Source organism: Monopterus albus, unplaced genomic scaffold (genome assembly GCF_001952655.1).
Source record: "Monopterus albus unplaced genomic scaffold, M_albus_1.0 scaffold39.1, whole genome shotgun sequence".
In the NCBI taxonomy this organism is placed as follows: domain Eukaryota; kingdom Metazoa; phylum Chordata; class Actinopteri; order Synbranchiformes; family Synbranchidae; genus Monopterus; species Monopterus albus.
Window position 1 is genome coordinate 1,265,923 of NW_018127919.1, and position 27,302 is coordinate 1,293,224.

Below are 27,302 nucleotides of genomic sequence, written 5' to 3' on the forward strand. Positions count from 1 at the left end.
GTATTATTGACAGCAGGTCAAGTCAGTGTGTGGCTGCTGTCACTCACTCCAAGCTGCACGGCTCACTTTAGACAGTAGAAAAGATGTGATCCACTTCGGGGGTGTGCGATATCATATTAGATAGCTCTTCGGTCCATACATTTGAAGCTATATTTCTCTATCAATGGCGGCCAAACACAGTGGCTAAAATTTGAGAACATTTTTATTTTTAAAGTGCGTACAGGATTACAGCTGCAGGTGCCACTGTTAAATATGAGGCTATGGTTTTGTGGTTTCAAGCTCTGGGAGAGGATTGTTCATAACAGTTATACTGAGCTCGTAGGTTTACACAGTAGGTAAACTCTCTTAGGGTGAACTTCCATTTGGTTTGTGATGAAATGTTTCATTGTATGAAGTTTGTCTTCAGAAAAATAAAATACTAGGCACTATAGAACTGCTGGTGTTGTCCCCCACAGGACAGCGGCTGTCCCCATTTTTAATTAAATGCAGTTTGGCCATGTTAAAGCTTAATCTGGAAACTTAAGACTTAAAATTATACTCAACCAATCTACTTAAAGCTTTGTTTCCCAGAATACAAGAAAGTCAGATTTGTGTCAAAAGGCTTCACCAGGTTTCTACACATTTAATATTTCTGATTTACATGACTTAGAAAGAGACAGAGAAACCTCAGTGAGGAGGTTGTGATATTTAGCAGTAAAGGCCAGGTAGAAAGAAAAAACTGAAGATCTGTGTTGTTGTTTTTTTCTGGTTTACTCCATGAGATGGCAGTCATGAACTAAACATCCTCTTTCTATTAATTCAGCTGCTGCATCCATTCACTATCACTGCCACCTAGAGAAAACAGGTGAAAGAGATGAACTGTTATTGCACGGTTTTTATTGCACTCAAAATACAACAGTCTTCTCTAATCCAATAGGACCTCTAAAGCAATACATTTTAATTCTAAAATATCACAGAACATTCATCGAGCGCTGTGAAACTACAACAAGTACTTGGCTTGGAGCTGTTGTCGCTGGAGCCCATGACAAGTGTAATGAGATTATTACTTGATTTTAATACAGGAGCTGGTTACAGCAGAGACTCCCAACAGCTGATGCATGAGTCATGAGGGTAGAGGATGGATATGCGGGTACGTAAGGACAATTTTTGCCTCAGATAATGTAAAAAACAAACAAACAAAAAACAACCTACCAAAAATGCTATATTAAACATATATGGAAATGATTATTTTCACTCAATCTGTAATTATATTTCTAATTCATTCAAGCCTTTAGAATATATAAAATGTCAGGGGATAACAGGAAATCTCATCTCAGTTTCCCACTTTTGCCAAGGTGGCATATTGCTTGTTTTGTCAAATCCAACAGCTTTAACAGGTGAATGACTGGAGTCTTTGCTTGATAAATGACAACTGAATGTCCAAACAACTGTCAATTCATTTTTTGCTAGTCTGACAGACACTTCTAGAAGGCATCCTTGACCTAAGAACTTCAAGGATAAGGCTGGTCATTTTCTGTATTAATAGTATTTTCAGCAGTGTCCATACAGAGATTAAAACCACCACTTGTCATTTGACAATCCTGGACGATTTTGTTCGTCTGTGTGATTTTCATTATTGTTACATCCACCCATCCATTATCAATATCACTGATTCTGCAGAGTGTCATGAGGGGGTGGAGCCAATCCCAGCTGACACTGAGCAAGAGGCGGTGTACACCCTGGACAGGTTGCCGGTCTATCACAGGGTTGACACAGACACAAACAAGCACACACACCACACTCACTCTTATGGGCAATTTAGACTTGCCAGTCGACCAAAGCTACATGTCTTCGGACTGTGGGAGGAAACCGGAGTACCCAGAGAGAACCCACACAGGCACTGGGAGGACATGCAAATGCTGCACAGAAAGGCCCCGGGTCGGCCGGGGCTTGAACCCAGAACCTTCCTGTTGTGGGATCAACAGTGCTAACCAACAAAAATGTTTAAAAACACATCAGGGAAACACACTGCTGCACTGGGTGACACGTTTTTTCATTACAAATCCCAAGACCAGTCTATGTTGCCCATTAATACACCCATGATGCTGCCGCCTAATGAAGAAATTGCACCCAATGCAGCTGTGTGTATCACTAATGTGTTTTTAACTATTTTTTGGACAGCAGATATCTATGACACACATAAACAAGTTAGTCCAGGACAGAGATTAACAGTGCGTAAAGGCCAATCAACGGCGGTTTGAGTCTCTGTATGGCCATTCCTGAAAATACCATTATAGAAAATGAGCAGCCTTATCCTTTAATATGTACTGATGGGTATCAACAGTCCCAGTATACAATTTAAGTAGATGAGACTAAGTGTGTTTAAATGCAACTACACTTTTAAACTGACTAAAAGAAAAAGTATGAATAACAAACATTTTCTTAGTTTTTGTAAGAGACAGTTCTTTGTCTACACTGCACACTGGAGGAAATTTTAACACTGCAAAAGTCAAAATGGATTCAATAAACAAAGCTATTAAAACAGGAAAACTGACATTCACTGCTTATACACACAAATTTAAACAAACATTCTATCTGTGCTTAAAAATCCCTCATTTTTTAAAAAGGTCAGACACAATTTAAATCTACAAGCAGGAGCCTTATTGTCCTTTGCATGAAATAAAGTTGAATGTGTCAATAAATCAGAACTTAAAAAAAAACAAACAGTGCTGAAGTGTGCTCATCTGATGTTACATCCCTCATGTTCCACTAAACAAACTGACAAAATATGCATTCATTCTGTTACAGTAATTCACAAATAGGCTTACATGACTTTTTTAAAAAATATCAAAACACCACAAAACTAGTCTTTGTCAGACAGTCATCGTTGAAAAACTATGTAAATTATTTAACATTTATAAACAGTAAAAAGTATTCTCAAGTAGACGATAATTATATAACCATTGGAAAAAAAAAAATCTCCCTCATCTCTTTGGTGGAACATTTAGTCTTGAATTAAATTATAGTGAATACTAAACTCAAACTCCATGTATTTCAGGAATGGGTCCAAATTTTTATGTTTTCCTAATAAAGTGCAGCTGGTATTTAACAATATGGGAAATGCAGCATTATTTGCAACAACAGACACAAGCACTATATGCATGAATATACAGGTAAATTGTTCTGTGTCTGTCCTGATCCGAGTTTGTGCTAAACGGGAAAAATGTTCCACCAAAGTGAAGTAATCTTGGAACGATTGTCGTACCTTAAACGTGAAATATTGCCACTAACCTGCACTCAAAATCATCAGTTTGTGACACTCAAAAAGTACATTATATTAGATTTCATAGTAATAAGACCTCTAAAAATACTGCAACACTAGAATAATCTCTTTATGTACAATAATCTGTACCGGTACTTGCTTTTAAGTAATGAGGCAACATTGTCAAAATATTGTCACAATAATGTACATTTTCATACTAATGCAACTATTCTAAAAGTCTTCTGGCACAGACACGGTGTCCATTACTGAAGCACCTCACCGCTGAGAGGTTCTTGGCTGTAATTCAGTGCCTCCTGCTACATTTGAATGCATCTATATATTTCCACACTAATGGTAAAGTTAGCTAAGGTGTACATTCAAAACATACAAGGGTTTTCAAACCTAAGGCCAATAGACAAACGGATTAATCTGATGCATGACATGGCAGATCAAAGTACTTTTTTTTTTTGTTTGTTTGTTTTTAATTGCCGCTAAATCCACAGCCACCTATGATTTTCAGCCTCGTGTCACACATGTTGGTCCCTGAAAACAATTTACTGGGTAGTCTCAATTCAACGCCTCACATCACTTGCTCCAAGTCACAAGTGCAGCTGCCTTTGCAATCCTGGACATACAGTTTGATTAGTGTTGCCACAAGCATACTTGATCGGAAGTAGCGTACGACAGCCAGAAACAGACATAAATGATGAAATCAACAGCTTGTGATCCTGGCATTGATTACTTGGACTAGCTACATTCAAAATACAAACATTAACAACACAAATAAATTAGTTTAAGAGTAGACTCAGACTGAACGAGCTCAGTGACAGCGAACAAGTGTCCCTGAAATGGTAAGATCCTTGTACAATTTAGACTTCTTTCACTTACGGCATGGGCTATTTACAGGTACTGTAATGTGCATAATATCTAGGTTTGTGAACCTTGTGTTTCAGCTATATACATTATACAGTACTGTGCTAAAGTTTCCAAATCAACCAATTAATTAAAACTGTAGTAAAGAGACAAAAAAAAGTTTTATGAAATCAATATTTGGTGCGACTACCCCTTTACCTGTAAAACAGCACCAACTGTCCTTGATACACATGCGCACCGATTTTCAGCTACCGTACTCACTAGGCAGGTTAACCTCTGAGACCTTGCCCCACTTTTTAGGCCCTCAAATGAGATATATATGTTTTTTTTGTTTGTTTGTTTGTTTGTTTTTTTTACTCTTGCTGTATGTTTGCACTTGTTGTCATACAGCGGACTGATTTAGGGGCTGATCACATGCCTTCCTGATGATATTGCATGATTCTAAACGTTTATTGTTCCTAAAGCTTTTTCACAGTACTTTATATATCTGAGCCTCTACAATGACTATAAATCTAAACTTCTAATAGTTTATTGCACATCATTTATTTAAAAAATACTAATTAGCAAGCAGAAGCAGCACATTAGTAGTTGGCTGGAAAGCTAAGCTGGTGGAATTTTAGCAGGAAGCGACCTCTCTCAAAATTGATGCCTTGTCAAAGAATGTTAGTGGAAAATGTGAGGAGATTAAAGATAAAATATTATGCCAAAATTAAGTATTTCAAACCAAAAAGATAGCTCTGTTACAGTAAATAATTATGACCAAAATACTAATGAATTTGCCACAACACTGTGCAACGAATTAGCTAATGAGGACCAGAACTGTTTGTTTTCTAGGTCACACACTGTTTCAGTTTGGAGCTAAAGGCCCAAAGTTTCTTCTGCTTTCATCTGCCATGTCACAAAGTTTTTTTGGTACCCTATTTGATACTTAAGACAGTCTTCACACACTGCACTGTACAAATAGGAGAATAGAAATGCTATTTTTGTGTGTGTGCAGTTGCATTTGTACAGTTTCACCCTAGCAGTCCTACAGAGGGGCACAGAAACTCACAAGGAACACAACAACGCTGTCGCTTTTTTTTTTTTTTGCTTCAGGAAAGAAGATGTGGTAGAAAGGTAGGTACTCAACATCTTGCCTGACAGGGGTGACCTTGACCTTAAGGCTTCACATGTGCCCAAAGAGGATGGAGCAGAGCAGGAAGATGGCATAGAGAAACAACAGCCCCAGACCCAGCCGGCGATCCAGCTTCCAGTGGTTCAGGTGAACACTCATCACCTGCAAGCAGAGAGAGAGAGACATGAGGAAGAGCCAAAACGATTCGCCTGGAAACCAGTCTGCTACCAAAGCGTAGCTCTGCAATATGAGACACCGGGACATTAATTATAAATCCTACTGAGTTTAGTAAAGCATCAATAACTTGGTTTTAGATAAATATGAGAGAGAACATTTATAGGAGCCAGACCAATGCCACCACTACTGTTTTTGGGCCACACAGGGGCAGTGCTAAAAGGCACACACATTTGGAGTTGTGTACTGACAAATATAAGCTTGATATTGACACTCCCTTTTTGTTCCGTTTTGCTTGCACCGACTCCTTAAAGATATTTCTCATTTATTAGCTGCTAAGTGCTACACTATGTTTGCTAGCCATTTGGTAACGTCATCAATCTGCTGAGAAGGTCATGGACAGTACAGTGGGTTTAATAAACAAGCTACCTGCTGTGACTAGAAGCAAGGTGGATAAAATCTGTTGGCCATTAAACCAAAATACCTAACAAACATTTTCTCCCTTATCTTCACACTGAACTAGTGACCTGGGAAGCATCATTCATCAATCAGAAACCAGTAAAAGTTCTAAATGTGCATCTACCCAGTAGCTGGATAGCTTGGTGGTTAACGCTACTGACTTTAGTTTGGCAGGTCGGGGTTCGAGTCTCTGTCAAGGGATGCTAGATCATTTTAGAGGTGCGAGGGGAGGAAATAGAGAGGGAATAAAGAGGTGGTAGTGACAAAGGGGTGAGAGGGGAGATAGACAGGGGAGAGAATAGAGGGGAATGGGTGTCTATTCCCTCCCACCCTACCTCCCCTAAGGAGGTAGGGTATTCTCTCTCTCACTGTGTCTCCCCTCCCACCCTACCTCCAAAACGATCTAGCATGCCTTGACAAAGAACTGAACCCCGACCTGCTGTACCAAATTCAGTAGTACTGTCAGAAGTACTTGAAATGAAGGTAAAAGTACTGAATGGGCTAGTACTGACAAGGGTACTGCTTGTTATTGCAAAAACATACAGAAGAAAGCAGAAAATATAAAGAACAGGATAACATTGTGTGGATGCTGCTGACTCAGCATCCATCTGCTGTGAGAAACACTCTCTCCACACCGACTGTGCACACAGTACTGACAACAAAGAACATCCAGGCAGACATGGAAACAACTGCAGTGTTCTGTACAAGTTTTCTTACCGTAAGAAACACAGACGCCAGCAGCAAGATGACAGAATACACCAGTCCTTTATTATTTATTGAGACCTGTCGGGGAAAAAAAGGACATCACAATTTTATGTAGAAGCGAGAACCCGAAATCTCTGCTTTGATAACTCTTATACATGTGCATCAGTAAACCTGGACAATCACAAACAGAAGGAAAGTAAAGAGACTGGTATTGTGCATACTGATGATCCATAGTCCACCACAAGGGTACGCAGAGCCCAGGGGAAACCCAACCCGAGCAGGATGTCAAAGATATTGCTGCCTATGGAGTTGGAAACTGCCATGTCCCCCATGCCTGAAATGAGACAAGACAAGTGACAGAGAGCTGCTGAAATCAAGCACTTGTGCCACAAAGGAAGTATAATTAAAAGATTCATAATGAGCGTTTTGTTTTGGGTTTTTCTGACTACCTTGTCGAGCTACAATCAGACTTGCCATGCAGTCTGGCACACTGGTCCCTGCTGCCAGGAAGGTTATGCCCATGATGTAGTCTGGGATGTCTAGTGTGAAGCTGATGATGGTGACCTGATGGAAACATCAGGGAAAAGTATTCAGATGTAAACAGTTGAATGAGTTATATGGCTTGCACATATATTAACGACAGCAAGATCTTGACCTTTTATTAATTCATCATAATTTACAGTATACACACGGGGAGTATTTTAAGGTGGTGCATCCTCCAATAATCACTAGCTTCTGTTTTGTACTTAACATCTATGCATACCAGCGTGTAGATGTATATTACATCTATATTTAGTGGGTGAATACAAGGCATACTGTAGATAACAGTCCTATGACAGAGTCCTGCCCCCTTACCATCCACACCATGAGGTAGGAGAAGATGGCGATCCACAGGGTGGAGGCCACAAAGGTGACCATGAACCAGCGGTGCCAGCGTGGCAGGATACAGTTAGGCACAGTACAGTAAAGCAGGAGACCTAGAGGCCATGTGATCACCCACTTTACCCGCGCACCGCAGCCTCCTGTGAAGTGACAGAAGTCAGACCCATCAGAAGAATACATGGATTTAATCAGTCAAGTAAAAGTCAATTAACATAATATCAGAAACGAATCACTGCAGGATTGATCTTGCTTTCACTTGTGGCTGTTAACATATCTTCCTCACCTGGTATGCGGATGGGACTGAAAATCCCATCATCATCCTCTTCCTTCTCCCCTGGCTGGCACACCTCAACCCCAGTCTGGTCTCCCAGCTCTACATCTCGCATCCCAGGTGTCCCTCCTCCGTTCTCCAGACTGCAGGAGCCCGTCCTCTTCAGACTGTTGCTGGCTGAGCCCCCTCTTGACCCGGGACTGGCCTCCCCATCCTGCTGGCTCTTTGAACTCTGGATCAGCCTCTGTCTCTGTGAGAGGACAGCGGGAAGCTTTTGGTGCACAGCTCTAAGCCAACTGTGCTATATCATCTCATACGCATCTCACATACCTCACTGATGACCATGCGTCCTGCCATTGTTAGCCTGGTGCGGGGGGAGAAGTGAGGGGTGATCATAATACGCAGGCCAGCCTCAGAGAAGGAAAGTTTGTGGGGGTTGAGGATGAGGAGCTCATCCACCATGAGAACTGGAGGAGACTCCTCAGAATGAGCTTGGCCTGTGAAAGAGGTGCTGGCAATTAACACAAAATGAATAGCACTCTCCCCACTTTTTGAGACCCCTTATTTTGAAAGTCCCACATATGTTGAATCAGCTTGAACAGTAATGTCTTCTGACCTTTATTGAGAAGCACCATGGAGGTGTTGCAAGCGGAGGTGTCCTCTCCCATCTTGTCCTCTCTGTGGTCCTCTGACCGGAGGCAGCAGGGTCCAGTGCTACTGAACTGACTTGTCACAAATGCCAAAATTTGGGAGTTAAACCTGCAACCAAACAGATACTCGCTGTTTTGTTGCTGTTGTTTTGGTCCTCAGTCACAATTCAGACTGATGAAGGTGTCATGACTGAAATTCAGTGGTTTGGGACAGTAAAACTTACTTCATGATTATAATGTAAATTCCATACATAGTCATGAGAAGAATGGACTCCCACCTGCACAGCAAACAGTACATCGGTATTAATCAGTTTGTTTTCATTAAATATTTCACATCACAGATAACATGGATAATAAAGTTGAGGTAATCTTGTTTTAACCCTGAGTGTAAAGGCAGTGTCTGTAATGCCTTACGTCAATGTAAATGTGTGGATGACTTAAATACAACTTACTTCATTATTTATGATCTACATTATAGAGCCCAAGATTCCTTTTATTTCAGAAATGCATATTATAAATTATTTGTTAAATTCATATAGCATCACTTCACTTCTATGAACTAAGTTTTTGAAAATAAGACTTATAATAAGAGGAGTTTTGGTTATTTTTCATGAGAGATTTCTGCAATATGTCGACAGTTGTTGGGGTGTTTGCCCAGCTCTGATCATATCACACCCACACAGTCATGATGAAGTAGATTTGCTGGGTTTTTATGTTGTTGTTGTTGTTGAACTCCTGATAAATTGTACATGTACCTCAACATTTCTTTTCTGAATTTTATCTTTGATCACTGCTTACAGGTCATGAACATTTAGTCATAGAGAAATACTAGATAGCATAACTGGCGAACGAGCTCAGCTGTGTACGCCTGAAAACTTCCCAGCGAACTTCCCACACTGAACTCATGTATTATGCCTGGACAGATAGTAGATAACCGCTGCTACACATGTGCAGACTCATATCTCAGATATTCGGAGAATGCTGTGACTTGGCAAAGTCAGCTAAAACACATCTGTCAAAGCATGAGGTGGTGAGCTGAAATACAGCAGGCAGGCTTGACTTGGCACGCCGCAATTCAATAACAGTCAGCAATGTATCACTGACGAATCCACCGCTACAGCCGACATTAAGTTAGTGAATAAATCTAGTGTTCATTAAAACAACTGACTCTACTGTGGAAAGTTTCTTTTTTAAACAAAACCACCAGGTCAACAGAATAGAAAACATTTTCACAGCAGCTTAGAAATTAGGAAGGGCATCAGGAGCACTAAAACCTGAACCTGTTGCGAAGGAAAGGCTACACAAAAATCACTAACAGCTACTTCCAAATCATGCGAATGGCTGCCACTGATGTCAGATACCTCCTCCATACACATTAAACTCATTTTACAACAGATTTTTTCAAATCAGAAACCACATCGATTTTACGTGTTCCACAATCAATGGCTGTTGAACACCTTCATCTTCATGGCTATACAGTCATTTGAGGAAGAGACTGTGAGATCAGTTAGAACACGAAGGAGATAAGAATACAGACACTTACTGTAGGATTGTTTCTATGGAAATGTGATTATATGATGAGCACTGCTCGCTCTGTCAATGATGAATGTTATAAAAGTGTCAAACATAGTACGTACATTTTTATTGGATTGGGATTATTAGGAATTTGTTATTGTAAATATTCTTTAAAATGAACCTAAAAGTCAGCTTTTGCAAAGCTGGTGTGTGACATTGTTGGTAAGCAGAGCATTCTGCTGGACTGTCAAATTTACTCAGTCTAGACTAGCATCAGACTGGAGGCTGCGCTTTGTACAGCTTATCATAACCAGGCATCCATAGTTTAAGCAGGCACCAAGTCTCACTAGACCCTCTAGCAGCTGAAAAGAAATTAGAGTAGCCTGAACATAATCCGAGGTTTGTGGACTCACCAGACAACTCTGGCATCATAGATAACCTAGAGAGAGAATGAAACAGAGCATTTAAAACATGTTGTGGAAAAGCTCTGCACAGGTGGATTATTTTAATGAACAGCACATCTCACCAAGATGAGGGTCAGTACAGCAAGGATGTAGTAGGAGGAGTCTCTAAAAAGGGGCCACCATGTCAAAGCCACTATCTGTAGAGAACGGTTATAAATGTTAGTGTTCATTCTCAGTACATGTAAGATGGCTGTAAAAGTGTCAGATGGTTTTTCTACCTGGCCTGCAAAGATTCCACTCAGGCCTATGATGACCAGGATGTTGAAGACGGCAGAGCCCACGATCGTGCCGACTCCAACATCTCCTTTAGTAATGAAGACACCTGAGAGACAGAGAAACAGGACGGGAGTACAGGATGTTCAGCATCTGGCTTGGTTTGGTTTCAGATTAGATAAAAATCCCCTGTCATCGCCTTTTCTAACAGCTTATGTGGACTGTTGTACAGCCGCCTGGTGCTCTTATTCCACCCCCACCCACATTTGTTTTCATTCCTCATGGGGCTTTACTTGATTTACTTTAATTTCCCAGAGATTTACCCTAAACCCTTAAGCATAACTTGCCCAACCCTTACCCTATATCGCCCTAAAATTCTGTGATTTACACAGTGGGGATCACAAGGACAACTGAGTCCCCACAATGTGTGTGTGTAAACAGGTTTTGGTTCCCCCCAGTGTGATTAATACCAGATGAGCGTGCACACACGCTCATACATAAAGTACTCAGTAATCAGTTGTGTTTTTATTCTATATCAGCCTTATTTGTTTTTCTTCTCTGGTTTGAAGAATTTTGTGACAAATCTGTTGAAATCCAAATTAAAGAGACTGACAACATTGACTGACATATCACAAATTGAAAGAGTGAGATTTTTAAATCCTGTCAAAATGGTGGAGATTGTTTATGGTATTAAAACAATACTAGCCAGGGCTACAGAAGTTAATTTATATGAAGACTCTGCTGACATCTCCTGGATGACGTTGGCACTGTAGTGACTGAGAAAACAACCTGAAATTTCGAGCATTCCTTCATTTAATTGTTGTCAATAAGTGAAAACTGACTTTGACTTGTGCTCTCAAACCTGGCACTGCTGTTTTTTGGTCTTGGCTGGCTGAGCTACTAACCAATGAGAGAGGTGAAGAGCTCTGGAGCAGAGCTGCCTGCAGCCATGAATGTCGCCCCGGCCACATCTTCACTGAGCTGCAGGTTCTGGAAGATAAAAAAAACCAATATTAATAATAATAAAAATAAAATAACCAAAAAAAGACTTTTATTTGAATACAGATTGGTGCTCTCTTTCCTCACCTCAGATATTTTCTCTAGGGAAGGGACAAAGTAGTCATCACAGACTATGGCCAGAGCGTAGAACATGTAGATGGCCTGGAAAGTACAGATGAGTACAGATAAGAGTGGAAGTACACATACACTATACGTCCTGCCTTGTTACATAAAGGATAAGTTGTGTCACACCGTGGTTACCTCTGCCAAGGTGGAGGTCATGTTTTCACCGGCATTTGTCGGTTGGCTTGTTCACAGCATAACTCAGGAAGTAATGAAAGGATTCTGATGAAATGTTTAAGAGAGGGAGGGTATGGCCCACGAAACAATCCGTTAGATTTTGGTGCTGATCTGGCTCATCATTCAGACCCAGGAATTTTGAAAATGATTTTTCCCCATTGTGAGACAGGGCCAATTTCAATATTTGTGCTTCTAACTCCGTACACAGTGCCTAGAATACCTGGACATAAATTGCACAATAACATCCACATAAGCTCTTCCACACACCAAAGTCAGGAATCATATGATCAAGGTCAGACTATCATGGGAATCGTGGGAATAATGCTTTTAGGTGAAATGGCATTATGGTGGAGGTTTGCGCTGAGTGCTGTGTAGCTTGTAGTATATTTTGGCTTTTGCTTATGTCAGCATGATGAGTCAAAGACATAAATAAAGACAAATTATTCAGATTTCAGGTGATATTATGTGAAATACTCACACAGAGTGCATGAAGACACACAGCTCCCTTCTTTCGCTGCTCCTTGGTAAAGATGTCCTCTGGAAATTCATGGATGGCTGCGAGGGGACAGATGTGGTGATAAGTGTGCTCCCAACAAATCACGCATTTCAGTTTGTGAGTTCACTTGTTTAACTAAAAAAAAAAAAAAAAAGTCAATTCCATGATCAATTTACTTTACAAATGCATGAAAGCTATCATACTGCTTTTCTATGCACATAAGCACACTCAGAGCACTTTACATTATTTTGCCAATTCACCTCCTTCACATACAGGCACTCAAGATGGTGGCCACACTTCAGACTGGCGATACCGGAGGTGCCTGCTGTACCTCCTGAGCCACAGCCGCCCTATACTTTATGCCCTAAGATACAGTATAGTGTATACTGCAGGATCTATTTATACAGTAAAGCCCCATGGCCTTCAAAGCCTTCGATAGCATTTGACAACAGGGAATATGATGTTTCTCTTAAATTTGGAGAATAAATTACACAATAGTTTTTTTTTAACCAGATGAAATGTATTAAATTGATCCTGATTACTGCTGTAAAGCTTCATTTTTAAAGTATTGCCATCTTGCATTACATCCAGTCATTTCAAAATGAACTCAAAGATATAAAAACAAGATGTGGTTATACAGTATATTCTGTTATCGTCCTGTGTGACAGTTTCAAACAAACATGGTGCAAGCCATGACATCTTGCACTACGGAGTGAGGTGGAAGTGAAAGTGGTAGCTGCTTCCTGTCATTCCTCAAGTGTAAAAGAAAAAAACCTGTTAATGAGAGCGTAAGCGTCGTTCTGGTCCCTTGACATTTCAAAATAGAGCCTCGAGAGTGTCATGCAGCTCCAATTTACAACTCTGGGCCGAGCTGGATGTATTTAAACTACTGGGAAGCATGGAGCAATTTATAGCTCCTCTGCTGTGTGAGACAACAGTGGGTCCAAGCACAGAATGAGCACAGCCATAACAATGCACACCGCACCGCACCGCAGCTGCATGTCAACTGAACAACAGACTGTACAGATTAAGGGACGGTCTGTTCTAGGATACGAGACCTGATCTTTGACACTGCGATGTCAGAGTGAGAGAAGGAGACCATATGGTCCTGAGGAAGCGACAGTAATGTGACTATGTTCCTTTAGAAAATGTAAATGTTTGTGCAATAATGTTTACATGTTTGTGTCTGCCAGAGTGCAGCACTGCCTGCCTGCATGCTTACTATGACACAAACTGCTTCTTGTGCATCATTTTCAAGGCTTAGAGTTGAAGCGAGTTTCTGAACGTTTGCACAGCGCTGTCTGTTTTCTGCTCTCTTAGATGACTGTTTTCTTTGAGTGCCAGCTGTTCTTGCAGGGCACAGCTTGCCCACTAAATCATCAAGGCTTAGCATGTAAACTTTCTGTCATCTTATCGCACGGCACAGGGATCTTGAATGTGAAGCTGCACTGTATACATCCTTCTCAAGCAGCCTGGTAAGCTGATCAGCTGCTGGACATCTGTGCGCTTTCTGTGGCTTTACTTGCTTCACCTTCTGTTTCGCTCTCTCCGTTTTGTCTCAGAGTCTTGGAGGCCTTCCAGCCTCCTTCTGCACCACACCATAAACCCTCAGGTTATGCCTTCAGTGGAAACGCGGGGCTGCAACATGCAGCTTAGATGGACGCTTTCAGGAGTTGCTCTGGTGAAGGCAGTTGCTATGGTGACCCTCTCCCTGGGGGCACCTTTTTTTGGGGGGGTGGCAGTAGGAAGCCAGAGGCAAGGAAACTGCAGGAACAGCGAGAAAGGAGGAGGTGAATATGTGCTTCCCATGGTTAGGGTTTATGAAAAGTGAAAAAAGAGAAGTGACAGCAGCTCTGGACCGTAATGTCTAAAAATATTTATTTTTCCTTACAAACCCTCAGGAGAGGTCCGAGGGAGGGGGAAGGACGGCACAGAGACAGAAACAGTGCCCCGGTTTACTGAAGGCTGCTGGACAGGAATGTGCTTTGCCAAGAGTCTTATGCCAAGGTTTCATAACACAAAACCGCAAACTGAAACCCCAGGGTTAAAGATGATCGCACATGTGTAACTTCCCAAACTGGGGATTTAAGCCAGATGTGCCATCAGCTCAAAAAAGTCAGTAGTTTTGTAATCAGGAGCTGAGCAGCCAGCGTCAGTGAGTTCAGGGAAGATTCGGGCTATAGTATGGATGTTACTCGGACAATACAAGTGCTTCTGTGCTCAGGCCTACAGTCACTTCACTCCGTACTTTGTGCCTTTTTACTGGCAGAAACTGCGCCCACAACAACTGCACCTCTGATCTAGTTCTGGCCGTCACTGCAGCCCACATATCTACACAAGCTGAAGTACTCAAGAAGGGATCCACAAGTGTAAATAACTCCATATACTTCCTCAGCCCTGTCACAATTATCACACTCTAAACTGTGCCACGGCTTCTGTTCAAGCATAATGGACATTACTTCATGTAGACAGATGTGAGACGGCTGAATCACTAATGTTATCGGTCACTAAGTAGATGAGAAGGGTGAAACAGCAAAACAAGGAAAACGTTTCATTTATTAACCGAATCAAAGAAAGTGCTACATTATGACTTTAAGCCGCATCACTGCGTTATGAATTCTACAAACTTGAGCAGAGGCCGAACTGGACAACCATTTGGACAGGATGTCTTTTAGGTCCATTAGTAAGAAACTGTTACAACTGAAAGTATTCAGCAGACTTTACCACCATAAAACTAAAAAAATGAAAATACTAAACTTAGTTCCTTTGATGCATATGCTTTGGGAGTGTTGTGACATCACAAGGATTAAATAACAGAAGTCATTACAAATTTGACCTGAAAAACTTGGGCATAGTCTTAACAGGGAGCTAGATGTGTCTACCAAACAAGAGTTAAGTCAGGTAGATTATGTGTTTGTATTCACTAATATTTAAGACTTTTTTCTGGTTTTACTCATCAGCTGTCTAGCACATATAGCAGATTTTATACCAACCATAAAACATGTTTTAGTTCTGTGAAATTTGTCATGAAAAGACTAAATATTTTTAAACAAAACATGGTGATAAAGTACAACAGAAAACAATGCAGCAATTAAAAAAGGCCCTGAATAACGATTTTATGAACATGATCACCTGAGACACTGTTAGCGCAGGTTTGCTATATTGCTTCTGCTTTTAGCCCCAACACACTGAGCATCTGATAAAGAAAACTTTATTAGTTTAATTCACTACAATATTTATAGTAATTATAAAAGACTGTTGGCTATCTCAGCCTGCAGCGAGGTATTAACCTATTAGCGTGGTTGGTTACTTTGGTGCCATATTGATCACATCATTAATAATGACCAGCAACAATTTTAGCATTGATATTAGTTCTATCAAAAAGAGCAATCATTTCTGTGGTTGTTGCACAGGGTAGAAATGACACAGCCTTTCTTTCTTATACTGTATATGTATTGTATCTGAGTGCATATCAATAAAACTTCTGTGCAGATTAGAAGACACTGACGTGAGGAGCCAAGTTGTCTATAAGTCAGTCTGGGGGGTCTCGGTGTAGCTGACAGGCAGTAGGAGGAACAGAATAACGTTAGCAGTTTGAGAGTCTGCAGGGCGTCCTGGAGTCAAGCTACTGTATTGGCCGGCACACTGAGTACTGTCGTATTATGCGCTAACCAAACTGGCGCTGACCCGCGCACACAGACCAGGTGTGTAATGTAAATTCAATTATGCATTTGCACTTTGATGTGCTTTGCTTTGAGGCAGGTTGAATAAAGCGCTAATGAAATGGCAGCAGGGCTTCAAACCACACCAACCACCTTGACGATCAATAAAAAAAAACAATAGAAATCATGTAACGATATTGTAAAAGAACAAGAAAATAAAAACAGCTGGGGTTGTGTATCTTTATCCCTCTGTCTGGTCACACAACAACTTATCAGCTTCTTAAATGTTTGGTTGGGCTTTGTCTTTTCATAACTGCTTCATATTTTCCAAAACTTCACACGACTACAAATAATGGTCACACTAACTGCTGTTTTCTTTGTGTGGCATCCACAGTGTGACTGCTCTGATAAAAAGTCCAGAGCTGCTCCAAGACAATTTGTGTTAGATTATCTGCCAGATTTTCTTTCTCAACACTTTCCCAAAGACAAAAAAAAATGGCTGTGGAAAAACACTATTTTCAGCTGACTGTCTCTTGCCAAAATAAACAACATAACAAGCTTCAACAACACACACAGTATGAGCCATTTACTTCATTTACATAACTTAGATTCATACACCCACCCCTCCTTCATCTCTCCTCCATCTATTTTTAGTTCTCTGCTTTGCACTTTTAATGCCAGAATTGTCTGGGTTTCAAAATTTAGCATTCAGTTGCCTAGCAACAATGGTCTCCGAGGCTTCTCAGCTGAAAGCGGATCACACTGTCTCCATCTTATTAAGCGGTGGTGAGATAAAAAGAGAAAGAGAGTCTGTGGCTGGACGTTACTGTGCAATCCCCAAGATAATAACCTCCGAGGTCCGGGGCAGGCTTTTTAATCACACTGCAGATTATGTAATCACTGTCGGACGGTCTGCTGAGGAACAGGGCGGCAACGTGTGCCTGGAGACGTGCTCGCTGCTTTGTCATCCTACCTTGTCCAGTCTTTCCTTTGCCGCCCTGTCTCCAGTGTACTACCACAGCAAAGTATGATTGTGTCTTTATAAGAGATAATGAGGGAGATTTGTTTGCAACCAGGAATTCGGTAAAGGTTAAGTGTGTTTCAGCAAAACAAGTGGCTGCACAGAGCAAAGAGAGCACTGGTGGAGAGGTACTTATTATTTCTGCTCTCAAACATTGAAAAAAATATTCATCTTAGACGAGGGTGCCTGGTAGGTGCGAGTTCACTACAAATGACAGATCCCACATCTCTGATGTGTCCATGTCCACGCACCTCTCAAATAAAAATAATTTAATTATTTTTAACGTCACTGAGCTGTGGGATTCATTTCCCACACAAGATTATCAGCAGCTAGAACGGTTATTTAAGCCTAAAATGAGAGATTTGCTGATAAAATGAACAAAATTAAAAAATGGTCATAAAGACTGACCACAAGCAAGTATTGCTTGAATTCCAGCCTGGACGTTTGAAGTAAACGCATGCACTGATGCATTTCGTATGATCTTTGCATTTCAACTCTTCCATATAGCAGAAAAGCTGGTGCCACATGCACATTATTTAAACCTCTTAAATTAAGATGCCCTGACATGATGATCCTCATCTTACTGTGACAAAAGAAAGAAATGGGTCTTTGTGATGAGTTTCGCTGTTTTTTTTGTGCTGCCACATGCACACATCCTTCCACGCAGGAGATGGTAAGAAAATGTATTTCACTAAATATTGTGTGTTTAAATTCCACAGTGCACACGCTCAGTGAGCACAGTGCACTGCCGGTGGTGTTTAGCAGTGTGCTCTGAATGGACCATTTGCATGGTTTATTATTAGCACGGCATGATTTGCATACATTTCTGTGAGAATAAGCCTGAAATTTTGTATTCAGGTCTCAACAATAGCCCTGCAATTTGCATACAATACAACATAGTGACTGACAGTCTAATATTAGCACAGTCACAGAGCAAATGCAAATGATCTGAAGACAGAGAACTGTGCTCTGATAGTGAGGCCAAAGATTCTTCATTGTGAAGCCACGTTCATGTTTCTCCCCACACAACAATAGACGGATTTCCTCTCAAATCGACATTATTAATAATAAAACTGTCAGCTGTGATGAATGCAGCTCATGTCATCCAGCGAACTAATCAGCCTGGGAGCTGCAGAAATAAAGGTCTGATTACAGTTAGCGATTGGCAGCATGTTTCGGTAAAACAACTTCATGAAGAGCAGTTTGGATCTGTCCAAACTATTCAGGATGCAACCAGGGACGAAATGGAGGGTACCTCGGCATCTGCTAAAAAAAGACCACCTTAGAAAATCTAGTCTGACAGCATACTCTTAGGTGCTCCGTCTCTCTTCCTCAGTATTTCAGTGCACAAGCCTAATTACACTGCTCTTGACAGCACAATGCTTAGTCCGCATGACCTTGCAGATCACCTACTGGGGAGCGGCGGAAATCTCTGGTACTCTCCACCGTCACCGTTCACCTGCATACACCACGCACATGCACGTACAGCCACATGGTAGAAGTAGGGCATCGCTAAACCATTCCTGACTCCCTCTACATCTTCAAAATGCTCAAAATGATTTAGGCATTGGCAATATGATCATATACACCAAGTTAACAAAAAAGCCCTGCAATAAATGTGCAGATTTTACAGAGGATGTTTTAGAGTTTTGATTCATCTGTTTGGTGATTTTTGAGGATGTAGTTTGTGCTTCTGTCGAGTGATACTCCGCTGTAGAGAGGTGTTCCCCATCAAGATACATTTCCCACTAGTAACTTAACCTGAACCTAACCTTAGTCCAGCCCTGACCACTGAGGGGGACACTAAGGAAGCAGTTTGAACAGGGGATAAACGCTTCAACACAATAGTCAGTCGACATTTCAGTCAACTTCTTGCATTTCCCCCCCATTTGAACAACTACTTCAGGTACTCAATAAAACATTCTCTTGCTTCGTCGGTGTGATCGATTCCCCCCATATGAACAACTACTTCAGGTACTCGATAAAATATTCTCTTGCTTCGTCGGTGTGATCGATTTGTTCTGCCACAAAACGATGCAAATTGTAGGAATTCTGAGAGCTTGTGATAGTGCTGCCTACGTAGAAAATCACCTCCCGCCCTCCATCTGCGGTTCGCGCCACAGCAACACAGTGACGAGACATCACGTGCAAACAACCTATTCACAGTAAGAAACATACATTCAGCTTTGAGAAGAGATTAGATATATTATACATAAACATCATTGTAAATAGTACCACTACATGCACCAGTCTGACAGCTCAACATACTTGGCAATTAAAGCGGATTCTGATTATGTAATATTAGGAAGTGCTCCTATCTCCTTCCATGCTGAACCATAAGAAGTCAGCCTGCGGGGTGTTTCAGGTCTGTTCTAGAGGAACAGGGGAAGCATAGTGACTCACCTGCCCGGGGCTCCGTGCTCTGGTTGTCCGACTTCTCCTGCATCAGTCTGCGAGTCCAACGCAGCGTTGCACCATTCACGCCAGGCCGGAACCCAGAAGACTCTGTCTCTGTTACAAAACACCAGAGTTAGTGCTAAACCAGTCAACTGGACTTCAAAGATCTCCCACACCACTACCTCGGAGCTAAACCTTTAGAGTTTTAAATAATAAATACATTTTATTGATTTATATGTGGATTAGTTTTCTTTTAAAATGCTGTATTAATTAGTGGATCAACCAACACCAACTATTTTGATTATCTATTAACTAGTTCGGTCATTTCTCGAGCCAGCCTTCCTACTGTGAGGATTTCCTTGTCATTTATAAAACTAAACTGAAAATCACCATTTTCTAGGGCTCATGGTGACATCTTTCTAATTGCTTGTCTGACCAACTCAACACAACCAACGGTGTTCAACTGACCAAAAAAAAAAAACAACAAAGCAGCAAATCTTCAAATGTGACAAGGTAAGACCGACCATATCTTAGTTTGATGACTGACTTCAAACTGCTTGTCGTGATTCTTGACCATTTCCTGTTGATCAGCTGACCCCATTAATCGACTGTTTCAACAATCCTTTGAGCGCAGTCTTGACTTGTTTGCAATAAAAAGAAACAAAGACTCTCTGACTGAACTATAATAACTTAATACATTTCTGGTTTAAGTTTAAACATACAGTGCCTTGCGAAAGTATTCGGCCCCCTTGAACTTTGTGACCTTTTGCCACATTTCAGGCTTCAAACATAAAGATATAAAACTGTAATTTTTTGTGAAGAATCAACAACAAGTGGGACACAATCATGAAGTGGAACGAAATTTATTGGATATTTCAAACTTTTTTAACAAATAAAAAACTGAAAAATTGGGCGTGCAAAATTATTCAACCCCCTTAAGTTAATACGTTGTAGCGCCACCTTTTGCTGCGATTACAGCTGTAAATCGCTTGGGGTATGTCTCTATCAGTTTTGCACATCGAGAGACTGAAATTTTTGCCCATGCCTCCTTGCAAAACAGCTCGAGCTCAGTGAGGTTGGATGGAGAGCATTTGTGAACAGCAGTTTTCAGTTCTTTCCACAGATTCTCGATTGGATTCAGGTCTGGACTTTGACTTGACCATTCTAACACCTGGATATGTTTATTTGTGAACCATTCCATTGGAGATTTTGCTTTATGTTTTGGATCATTGTCTTGTTGGAAGACAAATCTCCGTCCCAGGCTCAGGTCTTTTGCAGACTCCATCAGGTTTCCTTCCAGAATGGTCCTGTATGTGGCTCCATCCATCTTCCCATCAATTTTAACCATCTTCCCTGTCCCTGCTAAAGAAAAGCAGGCCCAAACCATGATGCTGCCACCACCATGTTTGACAGTGGGGATGGTGTGTTCAGGGTGATGAGCTGTGTTGCTTTTACGCCAAACATAACATTTTGCATTGTTGCCAAAAAGTTCGATTTTGGTTTCATCTGACCAGAGCACCTTCTTCCACATGTTTGGTGTGTCTCCCAGGTGGCTTGTGGCAAACTTTAAACAACACTTTTTATGGATATCTTTAAGAAATGGCTTTCTTCTTGCCACTCTTCCATAAAGGCCAGATTTGTGCAGTATACGACTGATTGTTGTCCTATGGACAGAGTCTCCCACCTCAGCTGTAGATCTCTGCAGTTCATCCAGAGTGATCATGGGCCGCTTGGCTGCATCTCTGATCAGTCTTCTCCTTGTATGAGCTGAAAGTTTAGAGGGACGGCCAGGTCTTGGTAGATTTGCAGTGGTCTGATACTCCTTCCATTTCAATATTATCGCTTGCACAGTGCTCCTTGGGATGTTTAAAGCTTGGGAAATCTTTTTGTATCCAAATCCGGCTTTAAACTTCTCCACAACAGTATCTCGGACCTGCCTGGTGTGTTCCTTGTTCTTCATGATGCTCTCTGCGCTTTAAACGAACCTCTGAGACTATCACAGTGCAGGTGCATTTATACGGAGACTTGATTACACACAGGTGGATTCTATTTATCATCATTAGTCATTTAGGTCAACATTGGATCATTCAGAGATCCTCACTGAACTTCTGGAGAGAGTTTGCTGCACTGAAAGTAAAGGGGCTGAATAATTTTGCACGCCCAATTATTCAGTTTTTTATTTGTTAAAAAAGTTTGAAATATCCAATAAATTTCGTTCCACTTCATGATTGTGTCCCACTTGTTGTTGATTCTTCACAAAAAATTACAGTTTTATATCTTTATGTTTGAAGCCTGAAATGTGGCAAAAGGTCGCAAAGTTCAAGGGGGCCGAATACTTTCGCAAGGCACTGTATACACATCTTAAATTTTTTTTTTTTTTTAAATCATCCAAGTAGTTTTACATGTAGTATTTGTCTGCAGAGTTGTTCTCAAGTCAAGTCTCTGACTGTAGCCTCATGTTTCTGGCTGCAGACGACAGCATCACATTCAGTAACTCAGTCCATGCTGCCGTCAGTTGTCCTCGGCCATCGGCACTGAAATCTTTATTGTGTGTATTTCAGCCCTGGATCTCGTTCCTCATTATCTAATCTGTGGGTGGATTTCAGTGTTTACGACTTCACTAGGGTGACAGCCGAGGAACTCCCCACAGATAGTAGATCTCTACCATCATCGCTCTTAAGGGAAATAAAAACACAGACATCGTCCACTACCACCCACAGAGAACTTTCCACTAAGGGCCCCGAAGACACTGAGGCGGTTACTACGCTCTGTACTACACACTGCCCTTATATTTATGAGGCAGCTTGGTCTCTGTGTCTAATGCTTTTTGTGATCACCAGGCGCTGGAGCGTCCCTTTGTACCTTCCAGCTTTCACAAGGGCAGCGGTCGTGGCTGAGGAGCGAAGCAAAGTCTTTCATGTTGAGGCATCAAGAGGAGCTCGACTCATATGAAATTCAAAAAGGGTTTGTGCCACAGATGGCTCTGCAGCATTTTCACACACTAACTGGGAGATGCGTCCGACACCTACACCACGATTAGACTCATTAGAAAAAGGAGACTTTTTTTTAACAAATGTGACGGTTATTCTATTTATTTTCCAGACCCAGATTTTGATAACTATAGGCACAAACAACATGACAAGGGTTAGTGATGACAAAGTTATTCACCTACAAAGGCTGATGAAACAGACAGTACATCTGACAGAAATGACAAACATTCTCTGGTTCAGTTTCAAAAATGTAAAGATTGGCTAGTTTTTCTATTATAGGTCATTAACTTTTTGATTTTGGACGACTGGTCAAAAAGCAAGAGAAATCTGAGGACTTTACACAGGGCAACCTGAGTGGTTTACTGCTTTCTGACAATTTATTCATCGAAAAAAAAGAAATCAGCAGGTTAACCTTTAGTTAAAATAAGTGTTCGTTTCAACCCTAACACTGAGAAAGCAATGGCTCCCATTCAATATTCTTCAATTCTATTAGTTCTTATATATCTACAAGTTTAGGCTTTTGACAGCAATAAGATAAATAGACTAATACTACTTTGGAAAGGTGGGTGCCATTACATACTGCAGTTACTCTGACTCCTTTCCAGGCCATTATATCCTCCTGTAAGTTTGAGGTTCTAGCGTTGCTAATGTTGAACATGGTTCCGCCCCCCACACTAAGCTGTTTAGCTCACCCAGATCTTGTCGTGTGATCAGTTTAGTAGATGACAAACTGAACAACAGCCACACTCATGAGATACATGGAATTTGTTGTGTCACACGGTCTGTTATGCAAGTTCCTCGTCCACAGTTAAAAAAGGTGCAGAAAGCTGTTTTAAAGTGGACAGAAAAGGTCAACGCCTCCCACACTTTCTATGCACTTAGCCAAAGTGTCTTCACTCTGACTCTGACCTTTAACCTAGAAGCTGCTTATGCTTTTGGTGACCCATGGCGTTTAATCCACCCCTACTCTTAGTCATTATTCTTCTAGCTATAACTGTCTGTTACCGGCCTACAATGTAAACACAGAGAAGAGAGGTTACAGAAGGATCAATCATGAAAGCTGATTGTTTTATGAAAATATCCTAATCTACTACTGCATTGCTCAACATACCATACCATACATAAACACACAGGCTGCAGAAAGGTAACTGTAAATACCTTTGCTAGGTGTAAATGATGCAAATCATAATTCATATCTGAACACAACAGTACTGACTGTAGGGAACCTGCCACCTGTTTATCTTGTGACAATTATTCATGTTTTTTTTTTAGTACAGTACATGGACTGAAGAGAACAGCACCTATTTAGGTTTTTCAAGGCCTGAATGCCTATACTCCAAACAGGTTCACAGCCTCCAGTTTGTAGTCTGAGAAATTAAACGTCTCAGGAGACGTCTGGGAAATCCTCAGTGGTGACAACGCAGGCATTTCCATTTAGCAAACAATGCTTCAGAGCTCCGCTCTGACATTCAGACTGAACATTTTACAAGTGCCATGTTGCAGTAAACAAAGAACTGATGAACATTTGACTTGACCTTAAATGGGATCTAAACCACAGTTATGTAAATACAGCACAGACCACAGATTGTGTTATCCCTACGTACAGTTCTAATACTTTCACTAATCAAGACGCAACTGGCCATCTCCTTCTCCTGCTGCTGTTGTTTTTTTAGTTTGTAAGGTTCAACTGCCATAGTCTCCCTTTTTGAAAACAGCAAATTTAGCTTGATTTCACTTTTTATTTTCCAATACAAATACTGATATCACAGGGCTAAAAGTAAAGTCAATATGTGACTAACACAACACAAGTCCAAATGATGGCAATGTTGCCCATCGGTCACTCCAGGTTTAATGTTACAAACCTATTCATTCTAACTTTTCTCTTGTAAAACGACAGTTTTTTTTTCTGTTTGTCTATCCTGTGTGCTGCAAGGCATAATAATGGTATGGGACACACACACACACACACACACAGACATACACTCACACACACACACACGGGACATTCACGGGTCCAATGTTCTACTCGCTGATGCTGGTCTGAATTCATCACTTGCTTTCATCTTGCTGGTTAGTGAGGCTTAAAATGTTCAATTAAGTATTGAAACCCCACACAGAAAACAGTCCAGCACAATAAATCCAACAGATGCCTTTGTTATCAGTTCTGCTTTGCTGCTGTTTGTTTCTTCATTGTTTTCAACATTTGTTGCTCCAGAAAGTTTCTTCTCAGCCACTTTCTTTAAACATGTGGTGTGTACGTGTCAGAAGCTCGACTCAGACCAAACTTATTTCTTGTGATACTCAGCACAAAGTTGTTGTTTTTTTTTTTTACCGATACCTAGTGCTCAATCTGCATATCCATAAATGGCCATACAAGCAGTAGTGCTCAGGACACTGCAGCATGTGTAATATTTTCCAAGTATTGTGAGAATAACCTGCCTGTCGTCATTACAAACAACAGACTGCATGCTTTGGCCCTGCGCTTTTATATGGTTTAAGTGGCTTTGGTCTGAAAATAAAAAAGCCTCTTCTTGTTGATGCACAAGTGTAAAGACTGATGACACCACTCATTTACCTGTACACTCCTCGATGAAGGACTCCGTGTGGTACTAGGATAAAGCCTAAATGTGAATCTAACTATCCTGATAGAACAAAAAGTTGACTCATTCAGATTTTTATAACACACGCAGGATCACAGCTGAACGTGCTGCTGGTGAGTGCGTGTGACAGTGTGCAACCACATCAGCAAAGGTGAAGAGAGAATAATGAGATGGAGGGGGAGGGGGAGGGGATGGGTGATGCCTTTAGGAACAGTACACAGATGCTTTATTGTCCCATTTAGCAGCAAACTCAAGACAAATCCTCATTTTGACCATTAATGAATAATGGGTGCGTCTGGGAATTTTGCGTAAGGCAAAGGAAGTGGAGGAGTTCATGTGCGTAACCCGAGGTGGGTTACGCACATGAACTGTAAGGAAACCCAATGATTTGTGTGACATCCACTACACTACATGTCCTTTTATAGACGCATTGGACTCGCTGTGTCAAGTTTATTTTACCATGGGGACTCAGTGGGGAAATCAGGATTATGTCAATCAGACGTTGTGTATGGGATCGTGTCATATTGTGTACTGAATGGAATGATGGTTACTGTAAACAATGCAAGATAACTCAAATTTGTCTGTTATTTATCTATGTTTAATAATGATTTATTTACTCAAATGAAAAAGGCATTCTTTGCTACAGTGGCAGCCTGGGAATGGGCCAGCCAGTCTATTTAGGGACAATGCAAATACATCCACTAAAATGAATCCTTCACATGCCCAGTGATAAACAGTGGTTCTTCTGAGATGAAGATGAAAACAAGCCTGTGAATGCCTGGTGAATCTGCAGCAACCTATAACTGAACTTATCCCCAGTGACTGGATGTATACATGCCACAGATTGTGTGTTATGTAATCAAACTGTCACATTACTGCAGTTTAAAAAAAAAAAAAGAGAGAGAAATCATTGCCAGAAGAACGAACCTGAGGTTTGCAGTCACACTGGAGAAACTCAGTGCTGTCTAACACTGTAACTGGCAAAACCACACTTTGCTTCAACAATGTCACATTGCTGGAGATAATTAAATGCTATAATGATATCAATTCGAATTGTATTGATATTATGTTCTGGTGGAGAGCTTTGACACTTGCACAACAGACAGTTCATATCAATTCATATTTAGATCCAAGGCTGACAGAAGAAGACAGGCTACTGGATCTTTGGTCCAAGACCAGACAAAGATACATGATTTTCTGTGAATACATTGTGACCAGTGGTAGGTTTATGTACGTTTGAGAATGAAAATATGGTTTGTTTTTACATTTGCCCTTGATTTATGCATGGTTTCCATTTGTCACCACACACTACCAGTTAACTGTTATTTTCTTACGATATAATCTTAATATAGGAGATTATATATGATTAGCTATATGCTTAGTTATGTAGCCACATCCTAAAATGGGGGCTCCTAGCTGCATTTCATTCCTTAGGGAGAACACACATACAACCGTGTAAATTCAAACAGTGATTCGTGCACATGATGACCTGTTCTTAAAAACCTTGGTATATTTCTTTGCAGTGAATATATGCGTATAATCATGGTGCACGCACACAGGGGTGCGCAGCACAGCCTGCACGTCTGCGGTGTATTAAGGTCTCACCTGGCGTCTGGATGACCTGTGTGAGCCAAATGACGGCGACCAGCCCGACTCCACAGCAGCAGAACCGCTGGAAGGGCCGCCGGTGCCTCGCTGCTGCTTTCATTCCTCGGCCGGCCGCATATCCACTAAAAACATCTGTTGCTCTCTTGCTGACACTTGTTTCACACTTTCCCTGCGAGCAGTTCCGAGCGAACCACCTCCTCCAGCAGCAGCAACCGCAGCAAGCGACTTCTCTACCAAGTTGTGCCAAAAAAGATCCCCGCAGACAAGCCCCGGTTTTCCCCCTGCAGACTCGGAGAACACGCCGTACTGGTTCGCTCCGTCAGGCTTTCGGGTCGCACATAGCGAGTAAACGCGTGAAAAAGCTCCCTGCGTTCATGAGTAGAGCCTGAAAGGTCGACAGCAGATCCCACGGTGTGGTGCAGCAACAGGAGGCGACATGCTCTGATCCCCGTGCGCCTTCTCCCTCTCTCTCTCTCTGTCTCTCTCTCTCTCTCTCTCTCTGCTTACGCCAGTGTCACCACCAGGCGGCGACGAACTCTGGCTTCCATCTTCAAAAGAAATGGACAGAAATATGTGTGACACCTCCATATTGTCAAGCTTGTGGCCCTCAGCCATTCAAACACATGGCACAAGAGGTTCACGCATTAAAAATAACCCCCCCCCCCCTC

The 27,302-nt window shown here is 41.3% G+C and overlaps 1 protein-coding gene across 4 annotated transcripts; it reads right to left on the bottom strand.

Annotated features, from left to right (window-relative positions):
* Positions 1 to 93: 93 nt before the first annotated feature.
* On the bottom strand, positions 94 to 27,302 carry LOC109959395 (sodium/potassium/calcium exchanger 3). Of its 4 annotated transcripts, none has more exons than XM_020598703.1 (18): positions 26,632 to 27,302; positions 19,443 to 19,550; positions 12,339 to 12,415; positions 11,648 to 11,722; positions 11,467 to 11,551; positions 10,567 to 10,670; positions 10,411 to 10,485; positions 10,298 to 10,323; positions 8,594 to 8,647; positions 8,336 to 8,478; positions 8,050 to 8,216; positions 7,732 to 7,969; positions 7,422 to 7,588; positions 7,016 to 7,130; positions 6,788 to 6,900; positions 6,579 to 6,644; positions 5,251 to 5,390; positions 94 to 831 (listed from the first exon to the last, which is right to left on the bottom strand). In XM_020598703.1, the coding sequence occupies exons 1-17, from the start codon at positions 26,732 to 26,734 to the stop codon at positions 5,280 to 5,282; spliced, it is 1,827 nt and encodes a 608-aa protein (XP_020454359.1). In that variant the 5' UTR covers positions 26,735 to 27,302; the 3' UTR covers positions 94 to 831; positions 5,251 to 5,279. The 4 variants fall into 4 exon arrangements, with proteins under 4 accessions (XP_020454359.1, XP_020454360.1, XP_020454358.1 ...); XM_020598704.1 differs by having other exon boundaries at positions 5,244 to 5,390; XM_020598702.1 differs by lacking the exon at positions 94 to 831 and having other exon boundaries at positions 5,189 to 5,390.